At 35.9% G+C, this 20,085-nt stretch overlaps 1 protein-coding gene across 3 annotated transcripts in view; it reads left to right on the top strand.

Annotated features, from left to right (window-relative positions):
- The window catches only part of NCK1 (NCK adaptor protein 1), a 48,646-nt gene that overhangs the window by 12,810 nt on the left and 15,751 nt on the right, over nucleotides 1–20,085 (top strand). The window contains exons 1-2 of one of the 3 annotated variants that reach the window (XM_016224385.2): nucleotides 10,393–10,413; nucleotides 17,971–18,214. In XM_016224385.2, the coding sequence (XP_016079871.1) occupies nucleotides 17,989–18,214 (226 nt within the window). In that variant the 5' untranslated portion in view covers nucleotides 10,393–10,413; nucleotides 17,971–17,988. Of the gene's footprint in view, nucleotides 1–10,392; nucleotides 10,414–16,340; nucleotides 16,426–17,970; nucleotides 18,215–20,085 lie in introns of those variants that run through there. The other 2 variants (XM_016224384.2, XM_016224383.2) reach the window with 2 other exon arrangements.

The following is a 20,085-nucleotide window of genomic DNA, read 5'->3' on the forward strand; positions in this document are numbered from 1 at the left end:
ATGTTACCTTCTGTGAAGATTATAAAATGGTGATAATAGCTGTTCATAAGGTTGCTGTGGGAATTATTAACATATTGTACTAAAAGTACTTAGCATACTTGCTCTGTGCACTGTGTCCAGTAAACATTTCTGAAGTGAAATAAAATGAGATAATGCAGTTAGGCATCAAGGAGAAATTAAGCTAGGCAATAAGTTTATAGAGGGAGAAAAGGCTTCTGGGCTTGTTCTAGCACCTTTTCTTTAGAGATACAATCTTTTTAAATGTTACAGTAAGAATTGTACTGAAAGCCTACATAGAGATAACATTTATGAATTTATTTTGAAATGTTTTTAGTAGGAATTTTCTGATCTGAAAGTGTACAAAATTATAACAATACGATGGCAGTTCATCAGTTTGTGCTTTTTAACCACATCCTTTTACTGCATCTTATTCCGGAAACATTTATAATGCAGGTGCCCCTTTGAAAGACATTGTCCTTTAAAGTAGTTGAGAGTAAATTCTTATTTAACATTGAAATGAAATGAGGGTATATTTAAAATATATAGTTTCATATGTCAGGTTGTACTAATACCAAATTCTTAGAGCATCTGACTTTTTTGGTAATGGTACTTGGTTATGGATAATGTGGAGAAACTCCAGTTCCTCTCTGTAGATGCCACAGGATTCTGTCTCTAGATAAACTAGTAAGAGGGCTATCGGCACAAGGGAAAGCTGGAGCTTTCTTGTATTCCTTCTTATTCTCATCTTTTTGAAGTTTGTTCATCTTTGTTCAAGGCACTTTGGTGGGTTAGCTGGGCAGAGTTTGATGCTGTTCCATAGCTTGCATAAGCCATTTTTAAAAATCTTAACACATGTATTATAATGGAAAAAAGTAAATTATTGCTCTTTTCTCATGATTAATAGCAGCTTAAGTAAGAATAGGTTGGAATAAAGGATAAGGTAAAGAGGCAGTTAGGTAAGGAAAGAAGTGTTTGAAAATGAAGGAAGGAGGAGGAAAAGTTGTTGAGATAATTGGTGAAAAGAGCTATCTAAAGTTTATTTCCATTTGCCTTGGGTTTCAACTTGCAATGAATTAGCACTTGAAAATTGCTCTGTCAGTTGCCTAATTGGTGAGTTTTACGTTATTTTCTGCCTGGAACAAACAACTTCCTTATCATGAAATTCAGATATAAAGATCATTGAATTTATATTCCCATACAACTGGTGGTGGAATTTTTTGCATTAGGTAGGAGGATAGGGTAGGGAAGGACAATTGTATAGCAGGCACTGTACTAAGTGTTTTACATATTATTTTGTCTAATCTTCACAACAACCCAGTAGGTATGTGTTGCCGAAGCACAGAAAGGTTAAGTTCCTTGCTCAGTGTCACATACATAATGGCAGAGCAAGAATTCAAATTGAATAGGTTTTCTTACAGTTGTTGCCTTTTATTCATTCCTTTGCTTTATTTTACAATTCATTCAGTCACTGAGACATGTTGGCTTAAAAAAAAAGCTTTATTGAGATATAATTCACAGAACATATAATTGTCTCATTTAAAGTATATAATTCAGTGGCTTTTAGTATTTTCACAGTGTTGTAACCACCACCACAATTTAGAACATTTACATCACCCCAAAAAGAAACTCCATTCCTGTTAGTCATCACCCTTTAACCCTTAACCCCTACCCTAGACAACCATTAATCTACTTTCTGTCACTAAAATTTGCTCATTCTGGACATTTCATATAAATGTAATCACATAATATGTGGTCCTTTGTGACTGGCTTCTTTCCCTTAGCATAATTCTTTAAGGTTCATTAATATTACTGCATGTATCAGTACTCATTCCTTTTTATTGCTGAATAATATTCCATTTAAGGATATACCACATTATTCATCAGTTGATGGACATTTGGATTGTTTCTCCCTTTTGACTAGTATGAGTAATACTGCAATGAACATTCATGCACAAGTCTTTTGTTGTGGTAAAATACATATAACATAAAATTTACTATTTTAACCATTTTAAGTGTATAGTTCTGTGGCTTTAAAAAGTACATTTACATTGTTGTACAACCATCCCCGCCACCTATTTCTGCAGCATTTTCATCTTCTTCAACTGAAACTCTGTATCCATTAAATACTGACTACCCATTCTTCTATCCCCTTACCGCCTGGCAACCACCATTCTGCTTTCAGTCTCTCTGTATTTGACTACTATAAGAACCTTGTGTAAGTGGAATCATACACTATTTGTCCTTTTGTGACGGTTTATCTATTTTGTAATGTGTCAGAATTTCCTTTTTAAGGCTGGTAATATTCTATTGATTGTATATTTCACATTTGATTTACCCATTTCTTTTTTGATGGGCACTTTGGTGGCTTCTACTTTTTGGCTATTGTGAATATTGCTGCTATGAATTTGGTTGTGCAAATATCCATTTAAAATCCTGCTTTCATTTCTTTTGGGTATGTACTTAGAAGTAGAATTGCTAAATCATATGGTAATTCTGTTGTTAAATTTTTGAGGAACTACCTAATTGCTTTCCAAGGTGGCTGCACCACTTTACATTTATCAGCACTGCACAAGGGTTCTGCTTTCTCTCCTTCCCCAATACTTGTTATTTTGTTTTGTTTTGTTTTTATAATAGCGATCCTAAGTGAGTGTGAGGTGGTATTTCATTATGGTTTTGAGTTGCTTTTTTCTAACAGTAGTAACGTTGAGCATCTTTTCTTGTTCTTGGCCATTTTTATATCATATTTGGAGAAATGTCTATTGAGGTCCTTTGCGTATTTTTTAATGGGTTGTTTATATGTTGTTGTTTTGTTTCATTGTAAAGGTTCTTTATACATTCTATATATCAATCCCTTGTTAGATATATGACTTGCAAATATCTCACATTTCATGATCGTATTCTTTGATGCACAAAAGAGTTTAATTTTGATGAAGTTCAATTTATCTATTTTTTCTTTTGTTGCCTGTGCTTTTGGCGTCAGATCTAAGAAATTATTGTCAAGTCCAACGCCATGAAGTTTTGCCCTCTTTTCTTCTAAGAATTTTATAGTTTTAGCTCTTATTTTAAGTCTTTGATTCATTTAAGGGCATTTTGTTTGTTTTTGTTTTTGCTATGGTGTAATGTAAAGGTTCAGCTTCACTTTATGTGTTTATGTGAATATATGTTTTAATTTCTCTTAGTATATTACTAGGAATGGAATTCCTGGGTAAATATGGTAACTGTGTTTTACCTTTCGAGGAACTGCTAAACTATTTTTCAAATGGCTGTACCATTTTACATTACCACCAGCAATGTATGAGGGTTTTAATTTTTCCATGGCTTTTCTAATCCAGATCATATTACCTTCTGATTGACTTATTTCAACAATTTCCTTGATTGACCTCTGGTGATAATCTCACTACTCTGCCTTTTTGCTGTCTCCTTTCACTAGTCCATAATGCTGTTTATCGTGTCATAAAAATTTACAGCTGGAATGAACTATAGATAATAATGAAAGTCAAGTTATTAATTTTACAATTTATAACACTTGGAGAAGTTAAGAGATTTTACCCAAAGTTATACAGTGATAGTATCAAGACTAGATACCCTACTATGTATATAGCTTTCATTTTGTTAAGTCATCATGTTTCCCTTTTTTGTGTCTAAAACTCTTTACCTGACTGTCTTAACCAGTTATTGTCCTCATCCTCTCCCCTAAAGTACAGCCTAAAAGCAAACAAGGAGTTGTGTGCAGGTAATTTATTTGCAGATGATTTTAGGGAACAAGAGCAAGGCATCAGAGTGAGAGAAACAAAAGAAAACCCAATACAAAATGTGTTACTGAGTTTACTGCTCTTGCAACTGCTCTTGAGAACTTCTGAGGATCTAGATAGATACTCTCACAGTTTTTACTCATGGATGGACAGGAGTAAACCATTATTATCTGTTCTTGTTCTCCCTTCAATTGACAGTTTCCCCAGGGTGGTATAAATTTTTTCTCCTTCCCTTCCCAACTTTTGGCTGCACTTAAGAGCCTGCCAGTTTTGTTCCCAATGGTATCTCACTTCATTGCCTCAGGAAGTCCCAGGGCAGAAAGCAAAAGAATCACAGTGAGTACTATGGGGAAAGTAAGTCAAACCTTCCTGGAACCGTTAGCCTAAGCTTATGATTAGCACAGTAGGCAGAATGATGGTCTCCCAAAGATGTCTACATTCTAGTCCTCTAGATTTCTGAATGTTACCTTGCATGGCAAAAGGGACTTTGCAGATTTTTTTGGATTATTGGTGGGCCCAGTGTAATCACAAGGAGTCCTATAAGAGGGAGGCAGGAGTGTAAGTCCAAGAAAGAGAAGTGGCGGTGGAAGCAGAGGCCATGATGATATGGCCAGGAGCTAGGGAATTAGATGTAGAATGATTTTCCACTACAGCCTCCTGAGGGAATGCAGACTTTGATTTTAGCTCTGTAAAACCTGTTTTGATTTTTTTTATCTCCAGAACTTTAAGATAACAAATCTGTGGTTTTAAAAATTAATTTATTTTCCAATAACAGTTAAGTTTGTGTTTGAAGCCGCTAAATGTGTGGCAATTTGTTACACAGCAGTAGGAAACTAGTACAGCTAGAATCAAAGGAGAAGCCAACAGCAAGAGGTAGACTCTATCAGAAATTTCTTACACTTCATCTTCATTACTTGAGATGTGGGGGTTGACTACTGAGTAGGGTACATTGATCCGGATAGCTGGATTGATAGTAGTACTATTTACTGAATTATAAAACACAGAAGCGGAAACTTCAGGGAAAGTTAGTTAAGTGCTTATGGAGTAGACAAATACAATGCTTTACAATTTAGAAAGCATTTTTATACTTAAAAATTTAAAGTAATAGTGTGCTGGTTTCCTATAACTCCAATAGGTCCTATTGTATGCATAGGCCAAAAGGAATATGGGAGACACAATAAACTTTAATAGGGCTAAGTGGTAAAGTCCTAAAACTGTTTTTGAATAAAAATTGCGTAAGTGCATGGAGGGCATGTGGAGGCATTAGAATTAAGTGCAGCAATTAATGTGAAAAATGCTCATGTTATGGGTAAAATGTTAAATATGTCTGGGATTTCAGGTGACCACAATTTGGTGTGTATTGGGAGAATTTGGTTGTTAAAAGTGATGCCACAATCTAAACCTTATTTATCCTGTACAGTATGGGTTAATGGTAGTTCCACTGTTCCCTGTGCTGTGTGTATTCTTTTGGGAATATGTACAACTTGGAATGACACTTTTAAGAGAGAGAGTAATTAGAGTATAAAAGAATAAGGATTGGCATAATGTTAACATACAGGGGTTGGCAAACGTAGGTTTACGAAAGTTTATTCTTGTATTATTACTTATTAATTATTTTACTTATTTGTATTACATCTGTAATACTTTTTGCCAACCCCTGTAATGAAAATATTTAGAAAACAATACAAATCTGGTTTTGTTTAGTCCAGAAAATTTAAGGGGGAACAACTTAGATCATAGTTTTGGCACTCAAAAGAGACTTTTTGATCTTATCTGATTCTGTTCCCTTATTTTGCAGATAAGAATGTGCAGTTTCAGGGAGGTTGATAGGACATTCTCTAAGTCATAGCTAATGGCAGAACAGTCTCTAGTACTGAAGTATATAGTTAAGAAAGTAAATTGAATGTGTCATAAGCATATTTTATTTATAGGGGCATTAAAGCAAGGCTTGGATTAGGGTGAGGCAAGCAGGTTGCTTAGGTTACAAAACTGAAGCATGCATTCACTCCTAGGTGTAGACTCTTGCAAGTAATATATGAACATGGTTTAAAATGTCAAATAGTGCTAAGAGGCACCTCCCAGCCCTGCAGCTGAGGGATAGCTGGAGGAGGCTAGATGCAGTGATGCTAGAAGAGAATTATTCTTTAAAACTGAGCCCTCTGTGTGCAGCAATCAAAGTTTGCAAGAACCTGTGGAATACTGCTTCACTTTATGTAAGAAAAATGTGGGGTGTTCTATTCTCAGACCTGACAGGTTCTTATTATCCTTTTTTCCTTGAATTAAGTCTCTCGGAGACTGTAGGTTTTCCTCTGCTTTTCAAGCTGTTTTCACCTACACAGCCCCTTGGGGGTTCTCTGAATCTTGGCTGAAGAGTTAGAGAAACTGGACAATCTTCTCATTTCCTCTACCTCACAGCCCACAAAGCCAGATGTGGAAGCAATTTAGAGATAAAAGTAAAGAAATGAGAGATAACCGTATCTTTTTCTTTTACTGTCTTGGCCTCCGGTCTAGTTTCTGACTCCCATTTGGTTTTGGGGGTAGAGTCACCTAGTTCAGCTCCATTCCCCTTAGGTAGAGGACATGTTTCTTTATGAGGGGTTTTCCCCCCAGCACTTAGGGGTTAGAGGCAGTGTAGATGGAATAAAATCCCTACTACCATGTCTCAGAAGATAATTTGTATTTCCCAGAACCTCCAGAACACATGGAATAGACAAGCTCACCTCCAAGTATTAGTGGTTCCCTTTTTGGCATTACCCTATGTGAGGAGAATACCTGATACTTGACTTGCGTCCTTAGGGCCATTATATATATTTTGTTCTTTAGGCCTTTGGAGTATAGACCAGCCATTTGTGTTTTGTATTACTTTTAAAAATAGGTGGATTCTGAAAGCTAAGACTTTATAAAGTGAAAAAACAGGTGATTTTATTGGTCCAGTCAGAGGTAGTTAAATATATAAACAGTAGCAGCATATTGAACCTCATTTTCAGATTCAATTAGCATAGTGTTTGTGGTGCTAATGGAAGTAGAATAAGTTTAAAATAAGTCAGCATTACAGATAAAATAGTATTAGCAAAGAAATAGAACTTTTCCCACTAGCCTGTAAGCTCTTCTGTGACAGCTTTAGCTTTATGAGCTGGATAGCTCATACTGTGCTTGACATATAGTAGGACCTCAAAAAATAACTGGTAAACATGTTTCTAAGTAAAAGCTTGGTAAAAATCAGTGATTTGGTTGTTGATAAGCCTCACATAGTGGTCAGTGTTAGCTTTCATGAAACCCATCTCAAAGTGTTTACACACATGCGTACACACACACACAAACACATGTGGTTGTTAAGTTTGGGAATATCAGTACTTGCTAGTATTATGGTTTTCTTAATCTCCATCTAGCTTTTAAATCCTTGTTTTTATTCACGTTTCTCCCATCTGAAGTTTTTTTTCTTGTAGAGAGTTCTTTTCTCCTTTAAATATGATAGTCTTTTTTCAGTCAGTACAGGTGTCTGTTATCATCTTACATATTGGATTATTTGTTTTTACAGAATGGTAATTTTGGTTTAGGAAATGAAAAATCCAGTAATAGATTCTAGATTGAGGATTGATTAGATTTGGGAGCTTGGAAAAAATGGAATCTAATCCCTATTCACCTCTCAGCTTCATTGTCAGATTCTACATGGTGACATTTACTCAAAATCTACATGCTTTCAGGTTGAGTCTGTTGGAAAAAGAGAGAGTGCCTTCTTAGTATTCCTCATAAACATCCAGGAGTCTTCCTGAATGAACAACATGATTTTTAAGCCCATTCTTGAACTAATCACAAGAATTAAGGGAATTTAATATTCTAATTGACCATACTTGAATTGCATATACTACCCCTGAATTGGTGGAACTCTACCTGAAAAATGTGGAAATAGATTTAAGCACTGGGGATGGAGAGGATAGTTACTCAGAAGGAAGTTGAGATACTGTTAGAAAAAAGAAGAGAGAATGGATGATGGTACAGCTTACAGGGGAGCTATTCAGTATTTTGATTGACTTAATTTTTGATATTTTTAAGAGATCAATAAGATTTTCTAAATTAAATTTTTATTTTTTATGTTATTTATTTTTACTCCTCACCCGAGGATATCAGAGAGAGTGGAAGAGAGAGAGAGAGAAACATTGATGTGAGAGAGAGACATCGATTGATTGCCTCCTGCCCGGGCGCTGACTGGGACTGGGGTTCGAGCCTGCAACTGAGGTGCATGCCCTTGGCTGGAATAAAACCTGGGACCCTTCAGTCTGCAGGCTGATGCTCTAACCACTGAGCAAAACCAGCTAGGGCCTAAATTAGCTTTTAAAATTATTAAAGTAATATCTGAACATAGTTTAAAATGTCATATAGTGCTGTCTGGTATTTTCAGAACCAGCTAAAAAGGTTGAAAGTGATTACCTCTTGAGGCAAGGGGTGGAAAAAGGAGAGGAGAGCAGAGGAATGTTACTTTTGTTATAGGCCTCTTTTAAACTATATTCATATATTACTTTGATAAATAAAAATATGTCTGCATTATCTCGATTTATTAGTATTAGACATCTACCTATCTTATATTAAGGTAAATGAGGACATTCATTTTCTTAATCTGTTTCTCAGCCTCATTGTTTTGATAAAATTATGTATTCATTGCTAATGTTTTTATTATTATGACCGTATATAACTATGTTCATATTGTTAATAGCTGACCCACTTCCTGTGATTAAATTTCCTTTCTTATTTTTTTCTTGAAAGTTATAGGAAATTTATAAGGTCTCATTTAAAGTTTTCTTTGAGCCCAGCCGGGCATGGCTCAGCGGTTGAGCATTGACCTAAGATCTAGGCGACCAGGGATTGATTCCCGGTCAGGGCACATGCCTAGGTTGCAGGCTAGGCAGCTGGTCAATGACTCTCTCATCATTGATGTTTCTATCTCTCTCTCTCCATCTCCTTCCCTCTCTCTGAAATCAATAAAAATATATTAAAAAAAATAATAATAAAGTTTTCTTTGAGTTTATAACTAAGCCTTCTCATACTCTCTAACAGTTCTATAAAATTTATATTTGTAATTTTCATATGGTCATATATGTCAGATAATATGTCATGTTTTTTTGTTTTTAATTTTCTTTTTTTCCCCCCTGGGATTCTACTTTTATTTGGACTACTTATTTTAGACCTGCTTCAATGCTAAATTAACTTTTGCTGGCATCCTGGAAATTTCTTTTGCCTTTATTGATTTACCTGCTTCCTAGATCCTATGTCTTCCTTTCTCTTTCTTTACTTCTTTGTTTCCTAAGTAAGGGTTTATTGGAATTAAATTTTTGGGCATGCATGTCTGAAAATGACTTTATTCTTTTCCCATACTTAATTGATAGTTTTGTTGTTGGTGGGAAACAGGCTCTTCCACGGGATCTCGAGAAAAGCATTTCAGGGATCCACCCACAGGTGATTGTGGTGTGACAAGGTGGTTTATTTGTGATGCAACACCAGAAGAGTCCTCCTGGCTTTCCAATGTCCCATTTCCTATGGAGAAAGTCCAACAGTGCCTTCAGCAGGGCCAGCACAAAGGCCAATGCCCAGAGTTTCTGCTTCATAGCCCTTTGGGGCTTCCGAGGGCTCCAGCTGGCCACTAGACCAGCATGGTCTCGTTCTCCCAGGTGGGAGAGAATGGGAACACACAGGGAGAGTGCCAGTCCTGAGAGAGAGAGGGAGAGAGAGGGTGGAAGGGAGGGAGGGAGGGTGGGGGAGGGAAAGAGAGAGAGAGAAAGAGAGAGCGAGCGAGCGAGCTTTGTTCTCCTGGGGTTTAACCAGGAACTTTTTCAGAATATCCAGTCAACTTCTCAAACTTTGGTGGGCTTCTGATGGGGTCCCTTTCCCAGCTTAGACTGACAGGCCTCTAGGGTTAAGCACGTTCCCCCTGGGACATTTTGACTTTACTGCACTTGTTTACCTCCCTTCCTGTTCTATCCCTTCCCCCAGTGGTCTGCAGGGAATGCGCTGGTGGTTCCCTGGGGGGAAATGTGAAGCTGTAGCTTCTTGTGAAGCATACAGGCTTCTGTTTTCCAGCTGAATATGCGCAACAATTTCTGACTCTACTTTTGCTTCCTTTCCCTCATTAGTATCTAGTTAATGACAGTACCATTTTGGCTGTATATAAGGAAGTTATTGTTTAATGGCTATAGTGTTTCAGTTTTGCAGGATGAAATTGTTCTCTCAATGGGTGGTGGTAATTGTTGCTCAACATGGTAAATGTACTTGATGTCATTGAACTGTACACTTAAAAAAATGGTTCGGATGATAAATTTTATGTGGATTAGTTAGCTAGGGCCACCATGACAAAGTGGGTGATTTAAACAACAAATTTATTGTCTCAAAATTCTGGAGGCTGGAGTCTGAGAGATCAAATTGTAAGCAGGGTTGTTTCTTCAGAGGCCTCTCTCCTTGACTCGTAGATGATTGTCTCCTTTCAGTGTCTTCATATGGTCTTCGAACGGAGTGCGTCTGTGTCCAAATTGGCTCTTTTTATTTTATTTTTTAATCCTCACCCAGAGACATGAGAGAGAGAGTGAGAGAGAGACAGAGAGAGGGAGAAAGAGACACATTGATTAGTTGTTTTCTGTATGTGCCCCAACTGCGGATCAAACCAACAACCCAGGTATGTGCACTGACCAGAACCGGCAACCTTTTGGTGCATAGGACAACGCTCAACCAACTGAGCCGCTCTCGCTGGGCCAAACTGACTCTTATAACAACACTAGTCATACTGGATTAGGGTCTACCCTAGTGACCTTATTTTACCTTAATTTTTTAAAGACCCTATCTCCAAATATAGTCACAGTCTGAGGTACTGGAAGATGGGACTTCAGCATCTGGATTTTGGGGGTGTGGGTGGAATTCAGCCCATAACAGATTTTTTACCACAATTTAAAAAATACATATAAGGGAATATAGTCAATCATATTGTAATAACTGTATGGTGTCTGATGGGTATTAGACTGACTGTTTCTTTCGTTATAGGCCTCTTAGCACTACGTGACATTTTAATTCAGAGAGGGTAGTAAGTAAAATTTTGTGATGCCTGACAAAATAATCAAAGAGGGAGTAATGCCTAAGGCATTAATTAAATAAATTGTTGAAGAAATAGAATTATAGTTGGTATTTTTTGAGATCAGGATTTTTGCTTGATGTGACTATAGTTACTCTCAGGCCTTAGCTCAGTGTGCTCCTAATCTGTAATAACTATTCAATAAACATTTGTTGAATGGGTAAGTGATTGAATTTTGATATGCATAGAAGTTTTGCCTTTGTTGTTATTTTGTGTTTTCTCATAGTAGGGGTGTTTCCAAAGTGATATTTACAAAAGTGAATAGTATAGGATGGTTTTTTATTTGATCTATTGTTTAAAATAAAGCCCTTTATTTTAAGTTGCCTTTGTTTAAGAATAGCATGTAATTTTTAATTTCCCCATAATGGGATTCTTATCCATGTTGTTTCATTAATAAGTGAGTTTAACAATTCAAATTACTTGTCAAAATAGTAAGTTAATACATTGGATAGAATAAAATCATCTTATGAATTGCCTTGTCTTTTTGCATTACTTATAGAACATTGAAGTTAGTTATTTGGGGCTTTTTCCCCTTTAATTGTTTACTGAGAGATCGGTAACCCAACCAAACTTCCGGAGTTAGTCACTTGGGTATTGTCACTCTGCTGATTTTTATCAGAAACAGGAAATTGTCAAGTTACATGTCAAAATACAGTAGACTCTCAAATTGTATTTGCACTAGCCTGAGAGATTTCCCTTTAGAATTTTTTCTATCACTAGCTGGTTCCTTACATTTTCCTCAATATAACAACTGGTTTGCCAAAAATGGTGATATTTATTATACATAGGCTGAGGATTTTCCAACTTTTAAACTAAATTTCTGCTTCCCCCCCTTTTTTTTAAAAAACAAAAAAACCTTTGTTGATTTCAGAGAGAGGAAGGGAGAGGGAGAGAGGAAGATAGAAACATCAATGATGAGAGAGAGTCATTGATGGGCCACTTCCTGCACTCCCCTTACTGGGGATCTAGCCCACAACCCGGGCATGTGCCCTGCCTGGGAATCGAACTGATCTCCTGAATCATAGGTCAGTGTTCAACCATTGAGAACACCACTGGGTTCTGCTTCCCTTTTGATTAACAGTTTTATCTTTAAGTTGTTTCTCTTCTCAAATTTTACTATAAGCATTCAAGAGAAGCTAAGCTGCACTTTCAACACTTTGCTTAAAAATAGCTTCACCTATTGTCTGTGTCCATGGGTTATGCGTATATGCATATAGATCCTATGGTTAATCTCTTCCCCACCCACCCACCCCCACCTTCCCTTTGAGATTCATCAGTCTGATCCATGTTTCCATGTCACTGAATCTATTTTGTTCATCAGTTTATTATATTCTTTAGATTCCACATATAAGTGAGATCGTGTGGTATTTGGCTTTCTCTGCCTGGCTTATTTCACTTAGCATAATATTCTCCAGGTCCATCTATACTGTCCCAAAGGGTATGAGATCCTTCTTCTTTACAGCTGCATAGTATTCTGTGGTGTAAATGTCCCACAGCTTTTTTATCTGCTCATCTACTGATGGGCATTTGAGCTGTTTCTATATCTTAGTTATTGTAAATTGTGCTGCTATGAACGTAGGGGTGCATATATTCTTTCTGATTAATGTTTCAGGATTCTTAGGCTATATTCCTAGAAGTGGGATCATTTGGTCAAAAGGCAGTTCCATTTTTAATTTTTTGAGGAACCTCCATACTGTTTTCCATGATGTTGTGAATGCCTGGGGAGGGGAATGGGTGCGGGGTGGAAGGGGTCAATGGAGAAAAAAGGAGACATCTGTAATATTTTGAACAATAAAAAAAAATTAGCTATGAAAAAAAAATAGCTTCAGCCAAATATCCAACATTCTGTTCATGACTACTTAGGTATTTTGTAGGGAGGCTGAGGCTTTCTTTACACCTCTAGTCTCCTTCTGAGCCCTCAAGAGAAATTGCACTTAACAGACCGGTGGATGAAGGAAGTAACCTCAGAGGGTGATCTGATCATAAATTTCCAGTGGTACAATTCATGGTGGACAGTCCATCCCTGGCATATAACTTCTTTAGTTGCCTTAAGCAATCCCTATCCATTGTTCTTGTGCATCTAAGTTAACACACCTTTAAAATGCCAGAGTAACCATTCTCAAGAGAGCACATAATCTTGCTAACTATCCTGTAATCCTGTCTCCACCTAGCTTTCTCCCACCTCTATTTAATCTTCCTTCGTTCCCTCCTTAATTCCAAATTCATAAAAGAAACCGCAAACTATGGTTCAGGGAAGCATTTTTCTCATTCTATTGAGATGTTGCATCCAGGCATATCCTCTGTTTGGCTCAAATAAATTATAAAAATTCTCTACAGGTTTTGACATTCTTATGTTCACAGTCCATTCAATGTCGGAGAGGAAAAGTCTTCCTCTGCCCTTCTAGTTTTTTCTGGCTGGTCTAATAATCAAATTGACATGAGACAGATTAGCAGGAGAAAAACAAAGTTTGATAACATGTATGTCGTCGGTATACATGGGAGAGACCCAAGAAAACTGCGTAACTCAAAATGGTGGAAGCCATCACCTTAAATATCATCTGAGGGTAAAGTCAAAAGATGTTGGAGATGGGCTATCAGTTATGGGAAATTACCAGGAAAAGCACTGTGAATTAGAGTAAGATTGTTAGGCAGATTTAAATTCATGCCTTGTCCATTAATACCAATTTCTGGAGTTTCCGATATCCTCCTCTTTCTAGTACAGCCAGGAAAGACACCCTTACAAATAGAGTTCCCTTTAACTATCTCTTACACAGGCTATTTTCTGCCTGGTTTTCAAAGCTTTTTTTCTTTTTCTTTTATGACTTCTGTTTCTTAAAAATTAACCAGTTTAAGTAATCTTTATGCCAAAAAGATATTTTGGGGTGGCAAATTTTGCTCTCCTACATGGCAATGTAGACTTTTTCTAGTGTGTGCTTCCCAGAGTCCTCTAGCCTCTTCCCATTATACAGTTCAAAAGCCACTTTCACAGTTTTAAGTATTTGTTACAGCAGTATCCCCACTTCTTAGTATCCGTTTTCTGTCTATGTATGGGCTGCTGTAACAAAATATCACGGACTGGGTGGCTTATAAACAAATTTATCGCTCACAGGTCTGGAAACTGGAAGTCTGAGATCAGGGTGCCAGCATGGTCTGGTGAGGTCCCTCCTTTATGTTGTGTCTTCACATAGAAGAGGCTAGAGAACTCTAGGATCTCTCTCTCTTTTTTAATTGTCACCCAAGGATTTGTCTTGATTTTAGAGAGAGAGAGGGAGGCGCAGGCAGGTGGGGGAGAGACAGAGAGAAAGAGAGAAAGAAATATCAATCATTTGCCTCCTTCCTATATGCCCCTCACTAGGGATCAAACCTGCAACCTTTTTGGTGTATGGGATGATGCCCCAACCAGTAGTCACCCCACCTGGGCTCTGGGGTCTCTTTTATTAGAGCACTGATCCCATTCATGAGAGCTTCACCCTTATGACCTAATCACTTTCCAAAGGCCCTACCTACAAATACCTAACCTTATGGGGGTTAGGATTTCAGCATGAATTTGGCGGGGGAGACACATTCAGTCCATAGCAATAGTATTTTTATGTTTTTAATATCTTTGGGATATTCTCTCATTTCAGACATTGTAATTTTTTGTTCTTGGTCACCCTTGCTAGAGATTTATCAATTTTCCTGATCTTTTCAAGGAACATCTTTTGGTTTTGTGGGGGAGGAAGAAATTTTACTTTACCCTTCTAGGTTCTTCTGGCTAGTCTAATAATTAAGTCAACATGAGACAGATTAACAAGAGAAAATAATCAAGATTTATATACATATATCCATGTAGGAAACCTACTTACATTTCAGAGACTGCACATACATGAGAGATTCCAAGACAGAAAACTTAAAATGAGGTGTATATGGCACTCCAAGCTAAGGATGAGGTAAAATACCTTGGGGCTTCAGAGGTAATTTGCAGGACCCTAAGAGCAGAAGTTCAGTAATTAGAAGTCTGCCCTGCCCTGTAGGTAGGTCATAAGAAGTTATTTCTGGTAATGATTCTTTTTGTGGGCAAGGCCCCAAATTTAATTTCTTTGAGAGGTGGAAGTTTCTCATGAGCTTGTATTTTGATTACCTTCAGCTCAAAATAATTCATATGCCAGATTGGCACATTTGGGGGAGACCTGTTCTCAACCCTTTCAGTTTCAGTGGTTTTTCATGTATTCTCTTTCTCTCTCCTGATTTCTGGTCTTAATCTTTATGTCCTTCCTCTGTTTCCTTTGGGTTTAATGTGCTCTTGTTTTCTAGTTTTATAAGGTGAAAGCTTACATTATTGATTTGGGACCTTTTTGGCATTTTTATTAGTATTTTATTTTATTTTATTTATTTTTTTAAGATTTTTTTTTTTTTAAATATATCTTTATTGATTTCAGAGAGAGGAAAGGAGAGGGAGAGAGAGAGAGAGATAGAAACATCAATGATGAGAGAGTCATTGATCCATCCCACAACCCGGGCATGTGCCCTGACCAGGAATTGAACCCCAGTTGCTTGGATCCTAGGTCGACGCTCAACCGCTGAGCCATGCCCGGCTGGGCTTTATTAGTATTTTAATGCTATAAATTTCCTTCTAAGCACTCCTCTACCTGCATTCAACAAATTTTTATATGTTGTATTTTTATTTTCATTTCATTTAGAATATTCTAATTTCCCCTGAGAAGACTGACACATGTATTTAGAAGTGTGTTGTTCAACTTCTAAGTACTTAGAGATTTTCTGGTTATTTCTGTTACTGACTTTAATTTCTTCATGATCAGAGATCACATGCTGTATAATATCAACCCTTTACATTTATTAAAGTTTATTTTATGATTCAGAATATGATCTGTTTTGGTGACTATATCATGTGCACTTGAAAAGATGTGTATGTTGCTGTTGGGTATAGCGTTGTATAAAAGTCAGATTCATTCAATTGATGGTTTTGTTTAGATTTTGTATATCTTTGCTGCTTTTGTGTCTCCTTGTTCTGTGGATTACTGAGATTAGTGTTTCAGTTTCCAAGAATAATTGTGGATTTGTTTACTTCCTTCAGTTCTAGTACTTTATGCTTCATGTATTTTAGAAATCTGTTGTTAAGTACGTACACATTTAGGATTCTTGTGTCGTCTTGATGAACCTAGTAATTTTCCTTGTCCTGAAATCTGCTTTGTTCTAGAAAGAAGAACGTTGTCTCAAAGGCAGAATATGTGCTTCTGTGTGGTTATGACACCAACTGAATATACAGCTAGTTTCCACCTGTTTCCATTTTTTGGCGGTTACCTTATTTTTCTGTTGTAAATTTAATTTTACTTCATAATTAGCATAAAACATTTAGATGCTTCTAAAAGTGCATTCAGAGAGGTCTGCTTTCATACTGATAGTCTCTCTCTTTTTTCCCCCACAGGATAACCATTTTTTGTTTTATCTTTCTATTGTTTCTTTGTGAATAAAGGTAAATTGGGGATTCTAATTTTCATGCTCTCCTACAACAAAACATGTACACACACATTATGCATATTGTCTGAACCTTGACAGTATATGGTGAGTTGAAGCTTAAGGTTTATATAATTTTGTAAGATATTGCCAAATTCCCTGTCCATAGGCTCTTTATTCTTTTATTTCTCAATATATGAGAGTGATTATTTCCTCACAGCCTTGCCAATAAACTATGTTGTCAATCTTCGATTTTTGCCAACTGGATAGGTAAAAAATGATATTTCTGAGCAGTGTTTATTTATATCTGTCTATTACAATGAGATTGTGCATTGTTTCCCAAACTTAAGGGACATATTCATTTGTTTTCATGTATGGACATTTTACTTGTTTTCAGATTTATTAATGAAATTGTTTATAATATTGCATGTGTTATGAATGTCTACAGTATCTATAATTATAACTCCCTTTCATTCTTGGTATTTGGGTGTACTTTTCCCTTTTTTCATTACTGAACCGTAGCAGAGCCATATCCATTTTGTTTGTTATGACAAAGAGCTACTCCCTTTTTTGGTTGTTTTTTTGAGCCTGTGTTCTATATGTTTATTTTCTGTTTCATTAAGTCTTGCTTTATTTGTATTATTTCCTTTTATCTACTTTTTTATATTCTTCAGCATTTCTAACTGCTTAAGACAGATGCTCAGTTCATTAATTTATTTTTAGCTTTTCTTATTTTTGTGATGTAACTATGTACAACTAAGAATCTCCCTTTATAGAGGGTGGGGCAGAAATTGGTTTACAGTTCTTCGTATGGGAAATAATATAAAAATTTAATAAATAATACAAGAATAAACTGTACACAAATGTAGTCACAGCTGTAAACCTACTTTTGCCCCACCCTGTTTACTCCTTTTGCTGCATTCCACCAGGTTAGTAGTATAGTCCTTATTATTTTACTTTTAATATTTTCAAAATTCTGTTACTTATTTTTTGACTCATGAGTTTTTAGAAATTTCCAGACATGTGAGGTTTTTAAAAAGCTATCTTTTGTTGTGGTTGTCAGAGAATGTGGTTGTTGTAGGCTATCAAGTACATGAAAGTTGTTGAGACTTTTTTTATGGCCTAGCATTTGATGGATTTCTGTATTCTTCTGTTTGGAAGTAATATTTTTATTGTTTTGGAAGTAATATTTTTACTGTTTATTAGCTCAAATGAAGTGGTTGTGATGTCAATTCTGTTCTAGCTGTACTAATCTTTTTTGTCTCTTTGATTTATTACTGAGATAAATATGTTAAAAATTTTCCTCTGTGGCAATAGATGTCTGTTTTTCTTTGTGGTTCTAGCAATCTATTTTGGAACTGTGTTAATAGATACATATAAATTTAGATGTTAAAGACATTGAATAAAACCTTTTTATCATTGCGTAGTAAACTTCTTTATTTCTAATAATGGTTTTGCCTTAAAGTCTCTTTGTGTGTTATTAATATAGCTACACCAGTTGTGTTTTGATTAGTATTCGTCTAGTGTATTTTTTTTCTTTATATTTTTACTTTTAACCTTACAGTGCTCTTAGGTTTTTTAAGTTGTATTTCTTTTGAAAAGTATGTAGACTATTATTTACACCTTATAAAAATATTTTCTGTGTGGTTACAGTGCTGAAGCTGCTGAAAGATGGCAGAAGAAGTGGTTGTAGTAGCCAAATTTGATTATGTTGCCCAACAAGAACAAGAGCTGGACATCAAGAAGAATGAGAGATTATGGCTTCTAGATGATTCTAAGTCTTGGTGGCGAGTTCGAAATTCCATGAATAAAACAGGTTTTGTGCCTTCTAACTATGTGGAAAGGAAAAACAGTGCTCGGAAAGCATCTATTGTAAAAAACCTAAAAGATACCTTAGGTAAGTTAATTTTGTATTAAAACAGCAACAATACTTTCTTTTAAATAGATGGTAGAGCTTGGTTCTTTGTACAGAATTTTGGCAGCAGTGGACAGAATTGGCTAGAAAAGGCCAGGACTGGAATTTCAGCTAGACAAGGTAAGTTTGCCTCATAGCAGGTGTTCAAATCAGTAGACTGGTGGATGTCAATAAGTGTTTGTGAGCAGTTTCTATAAACCTAGCTCTGGTGGGTCTGGCCAGAGTTCAAAGATTAAGCCAGAGCGGTGCTGAGGAGCAGAACTAACTGAGCTAATAGGGGCTCCTTGAACTATGAGTGCCTGATGGAGTTTAGGCAAATTTTGCATCTAATTGAGACAGGGATAAATGAGTGAGATGCAGAATTGCCTCCTTGAAATTAAGGCGATTTATTTTACATGGCACATTGCTGTATTTTAACATCTAATGGCTTACATTTGGAACTTCACTTTTAAAAACAAACCATTTTTTTCTTATAGTTGATAAAAGAATTTTAAATTGTGAATCATGACTGTAGATTAGCATCTATAAGGTTGGTCTCTTTTCTATATATTTTTTTCCCCCCCATTCTTTCTTCCTCTAACTGTAATGTTTATTTGTTTTTACTGACCCTCATTAGGGCCAGAGATAGTGGAACCTGCTCACATTTGCCTTGGCTGAGCTGATAGGAAGGAAGGAGATATGCCCAGATGAGGAGTGGCCTTTTTTCTTTTTTAATTAAACTCCCCTTGGCTGACAGGAAGGAATTGGAAGGCACAGAATTTCATTTTTTGTATTTAGGCAAGCACACAAACATTATATTACTAAGGGTTCTTCGTATATATGTAGAAGAGAAAGTAAAATTTCTCCTTGTGAGGATAGTTTGGGGGTAGTGTGGCATGACTGACAAATATAAAATATTATTGATTAACTGCTTTTTATTAGTTTTTACTTCTTATTTAACATTGTTATTCTAGACTGAATTCATCAGCAATAGAAGACGGATCTTTTGTTTTTAACCATTGTAAAACAGCAAGAATTTATAGTACAATTCAGAGTAAGATATAAATATCAGAATATTGGTTTCTGAACTAAAAACATTTCCAGTATTCTAAATATAATTTAATAAATGGAGTTATTAATCTGAATTTTCACCAAGACATTTAACTGCTATAAGTGAGGCTACCTTTTTTTGAGATTTTAAGGTTTTGCAAATAAGACCATTATTAGTTTTTAAATAGACGACAAATCAGAAAGAGATTTTCCTTAAATAGCTAAGAGACCAGAGTTAGAACCAGGAATATTTATTATTTTGTGAATACTGGACATTTATTTAAAGCACGTTGATTAGAGATATTGGGGATAATTAAGTTAATTTCTATGAAGAAAGTGTGCCTTATAGTGATGAAGGCATAGAAATGACTATAGGACCACATCTAAATAGACATTTTTGTTCCGTTTTAAAAGAATGCTGGTATCCTAGGACTAGAGCAGATATGACAGTAATTAACAAAAGGTAGTGGAAAAACTAATACCATAGATCAAAGAGGATAAATTTCCCAGTTTTAGATACTATTGCATATAAATTTTAAAGCCCAATTAGATATATTTTTTATTATTTATTTTAAGTTACTAATCTGTAGTTAGCCTTGTATAGTGATGTAAGTTCAGTTTTTGCATCAGACAGGACAGCCTTCTCTCCTTTCTCAGAATTTCTGAACCCCTTCTTGGTAACTTAAAAGTCCCATATAATTAATAGATTTGTTTCACAATGATTGTGCTGATGGAGAAACATTGTTTGAAAGCTAAGAAAGAAAAGAAAACAGGAAAAAAATGAGTAAGTGAATATATTTTCAACTGTTGAAAATATATATGAT

Source organism: Miniopterus natalensis, chromosome 15 (assembly GCF_054644295.1).
Source record: "Miniopterus natalensis isolate mMinNat1 chromosome 15, mMinNat1.hap1, whole genome shotgun sequence".
NCBI lineage: Eukaryota > Metazoa > Chordata > Mammalia > Chiroptera > Miniopteridae > Miniopterus > Miniopterus natalensis.